Here is a 9761-nt window from a genome sequence, read left to right as displayed (position 1 = left end):
CAGACCCAAGTCTGCCTGCTCGCCTGCGGTCCCAGCTCGCCTGCAGTTGAAGCTCGCCTACAGCTCGAAGTTCGCCTGCACGATCAAGCTCGCCCGCAGACCCAAGTCTGCCTACAGACCCAAGTCTGCCTGCAGTCCCAAGCTCGCGAGGACAAACCTTCCTTATTTTCCGTGATGTGAGGGTAGGGGGGGACGATACTCCAGGCCCGTCAGATGGCCGTCCACAGTACGAATGCTCAAATCAGGCGAGCTTAACAGTTGAGGCGAGCTCATCTCTTTGAGCCAGGTTCCCAGTTTCGGCGAACCGCTCAAATCAGGCGAGCTTAACAGTTGAGGCGAGCTCATCTCTTTGAGCCAGGTTCCCAGTTTCGGCGAACCGCTCAAATCAGGCGAGCTTAACAGTTGAGGCGAGCTCATCTCTTTGAGCCAGGTTCCCAGTTTCGGCGAACCGCTCAAATCAGGCGAGCTTAACAGTTGAGGCGAGCTCATCTCTTTGAGCCAGGTTCCCAGTTTCGGCGAACCGCTCAAATCAGGCGAGCTTAACAGTTGAGGCGAGCTCATCTCTTTGAGCCAGGTTCCCAGTTTCGGCGAACCGCTCAAATCAGGCGAGCTTAACAGTTGAGGCGAGCTCATCTCTTTGAGCCAGGTTCCCAGTTTCGGCGAACCGCTCAAATCAGGCGAGCTTAACAGTTGAGGCGAGCTCATCTCTTTGAGCCAGGTTCCCAGTTTCGGCGAACCGCTCAAATCAGGCGAGCTTAACAGTTGAGGCGAGCTCATCTCTTTGAGCCAGGTTCCCAGTTTCGGCGAACCGCTCAAATCAGGCGAGCTTAACAGTTGAGGCGAGCTCATCTCTTTGAGCCAGGTTCCCAGTTTCGGCGAACCGCTCAAATCAGGCGAGCTTAACAGTTGAGGCGAGCTCATCTCTTTGAGCCAGGTTCCCAGTTTCGGCGAACCGCTCAAATCAGGCGAGCTTAACAGTTGAGGCGAGCTCATCTCTTTGAGCCAGGTTCCCAGTTTCGGCGAACCGCTCAAATCAGGCGAGCTTAACAGTTGAGGCGAGCTCATCTCTTTGAGCCAGGTTCCCAGTTTCGGCGAACCGCTCAAATCAGGCGAGCTTAACAGTTGAGGCGAGCTCATCTCTTTGAGCCAGGTTCCCAGTTTCGGCGAACCGCTCAAATCAGGCGAGCTTAACAGTTGAGGCGAGCTCATCTCTTTGAGCCAGGTTCCCAGTTTCGGCGAACCGCTCAAATCAGGCGAGCTTAACAGTTGAGGCGAGCTCATCTCTTTGAGCCAGGTTCCCAGTTTCGGCGAACCGCTCAAATCAGGCGAGCTTAACAGTTGAGGCGAGCTCATCTCTTTGAGCCAGGTTCCCAGTTTCGGCGAACCGCTCAAATCAGGCGAGCTTAACAGTTGAGGCGAGCTCATCTCTTTGAGCCAGGTTCCCAGTTTCGGCGAACCGCTCAAATCAGGCGAGCTTAACAGTTGAGGCGAGCTCATCTCTTTGAGCCAGGTTCCCAGTTTCGGCGAACCGCTCAAATCAGGCGAGCTTAACAGTTGAGGCGAGCTCATCTCTTTGAGCCAGGTTCCCAGTTTCGGCGAACCGCTCAAATCAGGCGAGCTTAACAGTTGAGGCGAGCTCATCTCTTTGAGCCAGGTTCCCAGTTTCGGCGAACCGCTCAAATCAGGCGAGCTTAACAGTTGAGGCGAGCTCATCTCTTTGAGCCAGGTTCCCAGTTTCGGCGAACCGCTCAAATCAGGCGAGCTTAACAGTTGAGGCGAGCTCATCTCTTTGAGCCAGGTTCCCAGTTTCGGCGAACCGCTCAAATCAGGCGAGCTTAACAGTTGAGGCGAGCTCATCTCTTTGAGCCAGGTTCCCAGTTTCGGCGAACCGCTCAAATCAGGCGAGCTTAACAGTTGAGGCGAGCTCATCTCTTTGAGCCAGGTTCCCAGTTTCGGCGAACCGCTCAAATCAGGCGAGCTTAACAGTTGAGGCGAGCTCATCTCTTTGAGCCAGGTTCCCAGTTTCGGCGAACCGCTCAAATCAGGCGAGCTTAACAGTTGAGGCGAGCTCATCTCTTTGAGCCAGGTTCCCAGTTTCGGCGAACCGCTCAAATCAGGCGAGCTTAACAGTTGAGGCGAGCTCATCTCTTTGAGCCAGGTTCCCAGTTTCGGCGAACCGCTCAAATCAGGCGAGCTTAACAGTTGAGGCGAGCTCATCTCTTTGAGCCAGGTTCCCAGTTTCGGCGAACCGCTCAAATCAGGCGAGCTTAACAGTTGAGGCGAGCTCATCTCTTTGAGCCAGGTTCCCAGTTTCGGCGAACCGCTCAAATCAGGCGAGCTTAACAGTTGAGGCGAGCTCATCTCTTTGAGCCAGGTTCCCAGTTTCGGCGAACCGCTCAAATCAGGCGAGCTTAACAGTTGAGGCGAGCTCATCTCTTTGAGCCAGGTTCCCAGTTTCGGCGAACCGCTCAAATCAGGCGAGCTTAACAGCTTAGGCGAGCCCCATCTCTTTGAGCCAGGTTCCCAGTTTCGGCGAACCGCTCAAATCAGGCGAGCTTAACAGTTGAGGCGAGCTCATCTCTTTGAGCCAGGTTCCCAGTTTCGGCGAACCGCTCAAATCAGGCGAGCTTAACAGTTGAGGCGAGCTCATCTCTTTGAGCCAGGTTCCCAGTTTCGGCGAACCGCTCAAATCAGGCGAGCTTAACAGTTGAGGCGAGCTCATCTCTTTGAGCCAGGTTCCCAGTTTCGGCGAACCGCTCAAATCAGGCGAGCTTAACAGTTGAGGCGAGCTCATCTCTTTGAGCCAGGTTCCCAGTTTCGGCGAACCGCTCAAATCAGGCGAGCTTAACAGTTGAGGCGAGCTCATCTCTTTGAGCCAGGTTCCCAGTTTCGGCGAACCGCTCAAATCAGGCGAGCTTAACAGTTGAGGCGAGCTCATCTCTTTGAGCCAGGTTCCCAGTTTCGGCGAACCGCTCAAATCAGGCGAGCTTAACAGTTTAGGCGAGCCCATCTCTTTGAGCCAGGTTCCCAGTTTTGACAAATCGCTCAAAACAGGCGAGACTAGCAGTTCAGGTGGGCTGCATCAAACCCCCACTTGGTCAAACCTTCAGATAGTTAGGACCAAAGCCACAATCCCCCGCCAATCCTCTTCAATAGGATGGCGGGACCCACTGTCATGCAACCGATCGTTGCATTCCCGCGATCGAGTTTCCGAGGCCACGCTCATCGAGATGTGCCGGAACAATCTCTCCATCAGCGTTCTGTCCAATATGGGCGCTGTTGAAGCTCGCTCATGGAAAGACTTACTCCGCCAAGGAGAACAAGTCGAGAGCATGCTCAAGCATATGGGTGACGAAGACCCGCATGAATTTCGAGGGGATGATGACCAAGATGCCTTGGTAGTGGAGACCGATCCCTCATATCCTCCAAATTTCCCCCGTTGATCCTCTTCAACAGGACGGCGGGCCCACATAGTCGCTCTAATCGCGACAATCTTGTCAAGTTAACACTACACCTCTGACAATCTCCCGTCGATCCTCTTCAATAGGACGACGGGCCTACAAAGCTATCACGTTAACAATCACCTCTGATAGTTCTTCGACACTCCAACTGGTGTATGAGTTTAAACTGCCCCCCTAGACTCCAACTGGTGCATGAGTCTAAACTGCTCCCTTACACTCCAACTGGTGCATGAGTTTAAACTGCTCCCTTACCACTCCGACAAGTACACGAGTATAAACTGCTTCTTCTGATCCTCCAACTGGTATAAGAGGTTAAACTATTCTCTACACTTCCACTTCTTGAGCCAGGTTCCCAGTTTCGGCGAACCGCTCAAATCAGGCGAGCTTAACAGTTTAGGCGAGCCCATCTATTTGAGCCAGGTTCCCAGTTTCGGCGAACCCGGCGAACCGCTCAAATCAGGCAAGTTTAACAGTTTAGGCGAGCCCCACTTCTTGAGCCAGGTTCCCGGTTATGGCGAACCGCTCAAAACAGGCGAGACTAGCAGTTCAGGTGGGCTGCATCAAACTCCCACTTGGTCAAACCTTCAGATAGTTAGGACCAAAGCCACAATCCCCCGCCAATCCTCTTCAATAGGATGGCGGGACCCCCACTGTCATGTTAACGGTCACCTCTGACAAATCAACTTACCAGTCCTCTTCAATAGGATGGTAGGTCCATAGAGTTGCTCAAATCGCAATAAACTCCCACTGTCATGTTAACACTACACCTCTGACAAAATCAACTTACCAATCCTCTTCAAAAGGATGGTAGGTCCTCAAAGTCGCTCCGATCGCGGCAATCCCTATCATGTTAACGATTACCTCTGATAGCCGACACCATCATTCCCGCAAATGATGTTGTCCAATCAATCGTCACACTCATACGTCCCTGAACGATTTGATTCTCCCAGCATCGTTTTTCCCATAAAAGGCGTTGTTGTTTGATAGTGGCCTACTATGCGATGTGCTGCTATTTCAGGGTTCGTCTTTGCTCCAAGAGAAGACAAATCAGGGTTGGTCTTCATCTTTGCCCTAAGATAAGCTTCCCCCCTTATACTCCAACTGGTGCATGAGTCTAAACTGTCCCCTTATACTCCAACTGGTGCATGAGTCTAAACTGCCCCCTTACACTCCAACTGGTGCATGAGTCTAAACTGTTCCTACCCTCCGACTGGTATACGAGGTTAAACTGCTCCCTTAAATCCAAACGCCTCGAAAGGCTAAGGATAGAGGAGAAATTTTAGCATTGAGCCTAAGAGAGACTCCTCGACAACTTACCATGCTAAGGGCAAGAGCATGGCTAGTCCAACTCAAACGGCAGTTGGTAAAGACAAATCAAGTCCGTTGATAGCTGAGGGTTTGCTCAAAATCCTAGAAGGCGATCATCAGCTGCGAGTGAAGAGCAGGGATCACTTTACGGGACTTCATATCCAAAGTGTTCCAGACCCCATGCGGCCCGATTCAGGTCTGAAAACTTTGGAGGGGGTTTTGTAGGCAATAAAAATTGTATTTAATCCTTATCAGAGAAGTTCAGAACAAAACTGCTAAAACCTCGCACGAAATAGCAGAAAGAGGGGAAAACGCAGATATCTTCCAAACCGTAAGGAATTTGGCGAAACGGAGGAAGCGAACCAAAGCCTTTGGTTTGGTTCGGATGGCCCCATCTCGTCGAGATAGGCGATTTTCATATATAATTCGTCCAATTCCGACTTACGGTTTGAAAGTTACGGCCTATTCTTCGATCCATGCTATAGAGCTTGCCGAACGGCTTGAAGATCGCCTGCAGTTGCAGTCTCAAATCCGCCTGCAGACCCCAAGTCTGCCTGCAGTCCCAAACTCGCCTGCAGACTCAGCTCGCCTGCAAGCTCGCCTGTAGACCCAAGTCTGCCTGCAGTCCTAAGCTCGCCTGCAGACCCAAGCTGCAGACTCGCCAGCTCACTGTCAACTGCCCACTTGGAGTATGGGAACAGTTACATCAGTGGTCAAATCCCACAAATCAAGGGAGAGGGCACAATACTCCAGGCCCGTCAGATGGCCGTCCACAGTACGAATGAGCGGACAGGCGCCGAAACAGCCTGCACCCTCATAAATGCGGCTCACCTCAGTTGTCCAGGTGAAGGGACGAGAGCCGCCGACGCTCGGTGGTTGGTCAGATCCACGCAAGCATCTGACAGCCGTTGTCACGCATACGAGGAGGGGCTTTCCCAGTCCTATGTAGCGTGATGCAGAGCACAGCTCTTCGAATGACCACTGACGGTACGAATGAACAGCAGGACGTCTCCGAACGACGTGTGGTCACATCCCATAATTCAAGGAGCAGTCAAGCTGTCTCCCTCACATGGTCAAATCCCATGAATCAAGGGATGGCCCATGTCGTCCCTTGCCTACTAAAACCCATCTTCAGCCAGCATGAAAAGGGGATTTTGGCTGTTGCATATTCTGCTGGCTAATCTCCCAAAGGTTGAACTTGGACCTTTGCCAAAGGCTCCCTCATTTGAGAACCGAAGCTCCGGCTCCGGCAGCAACTTCGATCGGATCGTCCAAGGGAAGCAGACTCGGCACGAGCACCGAGCGAGGCGTCCTATCGCCACCGAGGAACCCACGTTAAACAAGGAGGGCCTTCCCTCCGCTTCTGTTGTAAACATTTGATTTATTAGTTTGTAATAAGCCTTCTTATCAATACGAACGAAGTTTCCTGTTTTCGGGAGATCAAAATTTACACATACAGACCCACTAAACACACAAAAATCTATGTAAATGTTAAAATGAGTTAGCCATCCATAATTTGTCAAATATAAAAACTATAGAAGTGTTAAGCTAATCTTTCTAGAGGGATTAATGTGAGTTAACCCCTCAAAACAAGGGGTTTATTAATACTTCTATTTTTAGAATGATTAAGAGTTAGCCCTTCTAATTATAAAGAAAATAGTCAAAATCTTTGTTATTCTCAAACATTAAAAATGATCACAATGAGTAAAATAAAACTTATATATTGAGTTAATAATTTAGTCATTCAGATTATCAAATAGATTAACTATGTTAAATGTTCCGTAACCCTTCACCACACGGGACTGAAAGGTATATTGGCGTGATTTAATGACAATTATGATTCGTTTGACACCACTCTATTTTGGAATTAGAGACAAGCTAGTCGTTGTAATTATTACGTTGACTAAGATAGAACATAACTACAGGATCGATTTATGGAATACCAAAAAACTTATGTGGACACAAGTACCGCCATCACATTGAAAACGACTAACTAGCTAAAAAAGGAGACTGAAACATATCCATAAACTTGTCTTCTTTTTTTTCCCTTCTTTTTTTTTTCTTTTTTGATAAACATATATATTTCATCTCTTACATATGCTAATACTCTATATAATTATTCAAAAAGAAAAGAAAAAAAAAGAGCACAAAAGGTGGAGAAGAACAAAAGTAGAGCACAAAAGGTAATAGAAGACTTGCAAAAGTTACAAACTTATCCAAACGTCCATGCATTAAACCCTTTAGTAAATAGAGGAAATTTCGATTTTTGCTAAAATGGGAAACAAATCTGTCCCCTTGGTCCTTTCCACAGTTGATATTCATGCAATTTTGGGCTACTTCAAAGCCCATGGGCCACAAGGCTCCGCCCAACTAGTAGCCCACCGTTCTATTTATCTTATGTTTTTAACTTATAATTTGTTGATTAAAAATCTGAGAAAAAAACTCCCGTGAATTTTGAGGAGTTTCTAAATAACCCCTTAAAGTTTGTTTATCTCACGTAACGCCCTAAATTTTAGAATGTCTCCTAAAATCCCCTGAACTTTGAACTTTACTCACTCACCAGATCCCCGTATGTGTAGTTTGCAAATAAATAAAACTATTTTGAGGTTAAAATTCCAAATTGCAGGAAGGGCTAATCTTGAAAGATTACAAAAGATTTTTGTTCTCTCTCAAAGACATTTTCGTTGCTTGCAAGTTACATGTAGGGGCATGTTGATGGTTAATATGATCACGCTGTCATTTGGATCTAGGCTAGGATTGGTTTGTCCAGTATTAAAGAGGGTCTGCTTCATTCTCTAACTTTATATCTAGTTCTTTGAGTTGGGTATCTGAAGGATCTGCACGAATAGAAAATATGTAAGAGGATGGAGTTTGATTCCCCCGTTGTACCTCCAACGATCAAGTTAGCTGATGACTTGAGTGGGGTAAATGAGGAATAGTGTGTTCTTGTAATTGTGCAATGTGTGCGTTAGAGGATCAGATTTGTGAACCTTCTCAATGTTAGAATAATACATGTATTTATACTAAGGAGGCAAGAGTAAATTGGTCACCTTGGCCGAGAGCAGAGAGGCGGTGGCGAAGTATAGGCTGACGGCCTTGTCGGCACTTGTTTTACAGGTGTCGACCAGAGGGAAGGTCGCTTCGGCATTAAATGGAAAAAGATTGACGGCATGACAGGGCCCACGTGGTCCGGTGAGTCATGAAGACCATTTGAGTCAGAGCCATGATGGCGTATGTCCTAGTTTAAATGTGATGTTGACACGTTGTCATAGAAATAGGGGCTCGAGAATAAAATAGTTCTTTAGCTTCACCGAGAAGTAACGCCCTTTGAGCCGACTTTGTAACCGCCTTACAAGTGGTCGAGTGGACTCGATACGAGTTTTTCAATAGAATGAGGTCGACTAGCACCGCCTTTCGTGTTGACTAACACCGCATTTCGTGTCGACACTGAGGGGCGTCGTCTCGTCCTGTCGGCTGAGTTGTCGGCCTTGATTGTCTTTGGTCGCTAAGGAAACCGTAGCGTAGCGTGTCGAAGTAGATTTGTCAACTACTTGAGTTTAAATTGTATTTTGGCGAAAATGAGAACACCATAACAGGACCCGATGAGGAAAAATTAAAGTTCAGGGGTTACATTTGATAAATATACTGTGAGGGTGTTACGTGAAAAAAATCCTCCAAAGTGGAATAAAAGATTCTTTCATTCCGCCCACCACCACAATCCCAAGTCTCCAAGCTCCCTCTTTCTCCTTCTCTTTCTCATCATCAAGGCGACTTCTTCGAACAAGAGAAAGAGAGAGAGAGAGAGGAAGGAGAGGGGTAAAAAAGTACAAAAAGTCGTCGGAAAAAGAAAAAAGAGAATAAAATAATTCCTTTCCAAATTTAGAAAGACTACTATCATCAATGGATACAGCCCTAATCGCCTCCAACCTCTGCCCTCTGCTCACCCCATCCTCTTCCTCTCTCAAATCGAAGCCCTATCTCCCGCTTCACGGCCGAGGATTCTTCAGTTCCCGCCACTCACGGCGACAACTCCTCCATACAAAGCCCTCGACGTCCGGCAGCGGCCCAAGCGCCTTCGCCGTTGCCAAGAACGGCGCCGTCGTCGCCAATTCAGTAAGTTCTCCTTTCGCCCTTCTCTTGTTCTAGGGTTTAGGTGATTTAAACGCCAAAATTTTTTAGCTCGCTTTGGTGATCTTTGTGTTGGATTATTGGATTGCTAGGTTTTGTTCAAGTAGAATGTAGTAGGTTGTGACGGTGCCGGAGCTGAAAACCCTAATTGAAGTTTTTCCGGTAACCAAAAAAAAAAAAAACCGAATCGAAGTTAAATGGTGCAAAAAGAGAGAGCTTTTTTTTTTCCGAATTGAAGATTTGTATTGGACCTTGAACCCGACGTAGGAAGCGGATCTTCTAATTTGTGTGTTTTAAAACGCGAAATTTGGGTCTTCTACAATCTTTTACTGACTAATCTGTGAGGGAAATTGCTACCGTGCAAATGTAGTTGATGGCATTTTAAGGCTTAATCGTATTTGTTGTGCATATTGCTATGGTATAATACAACCTAGTTCACCATAAACGGATAATATGTACTTATATTGCGTAGAGTTTTTGCATCTTATACCTTATCAAAATGGACCTTGTTTTTGTGAATTGCAGATTGATAAATGATCTTTAAACTGTGATTATGAAAACAAAACTGTTATGTGGTAGCTGGAAGTGGTACATTGTCTGTTGTTTAAGGTTTCATGAAGCTCGGTCACTACCATTTGGTTCTTGTTGTTGATTATGATCAATGGTGCCATGTCACAATTGTTGCCTAGGCGGGGCCTAGGCAGATTTTTTTTTTTTGTTTAACTGGAGTTGGACATTTCGCTAATGTTTAGAGGAGGAGAAGAAGGTGTTTGGAGTCGGTGGAGGAGCCCAGGGAGGTAGGAGGACGTGGGGTTCTAAGTGGGTGTCTAGACCCCTTTGTAAAAGTTATAGTTATGTTTTAGA

At 47.4% G+C, this 9761-nt stretch overlaps 1 protein-coding gene across 1 annotated transcript in view; it reads left to right on the top strand.

The window, feature by feature from the left end:
- The window catches only part of LOC109841127 (CBS domain-containing protein CBSX1, chloroplastic), a 9048-nt gene continuing 7765 nt past the window's right edge, over positions 8479-9761 (top strand). Inside the window, exon 1 of the mRNA XM_020409995.1 lies at positions 8479-8882. Within this exon, the coding sequence (XP_020265584.1) occupies positions 8670-8882 (213 nt within the window). The 5' untranslated portion in view covers positions 8479-8669. The remainder of the gene's footprint in view (positions 8883-9761) is intronic.

The sequence above is a fragment of the Asparagus officinalis genome, chromosome 5, assembly GCF_001876935.1.
Source record: "Asparagus officinalis chromosome 5, Aspof.V1, whole genome shotgun sequence".
Classification (NCBI taxonomy): domain Eukaryota; kingdom Viridiplantae; phylum Streptophyta; class Magnoliopsida; order Asparagales; family Asparagaceae; genus Asparagus; species Asparagus officinalis.
The sequence above is the reverse complement of the archived record's forward strand: the minus strand, read 5'-3'. Positions and strand labels throughout refer to the sequence as shown.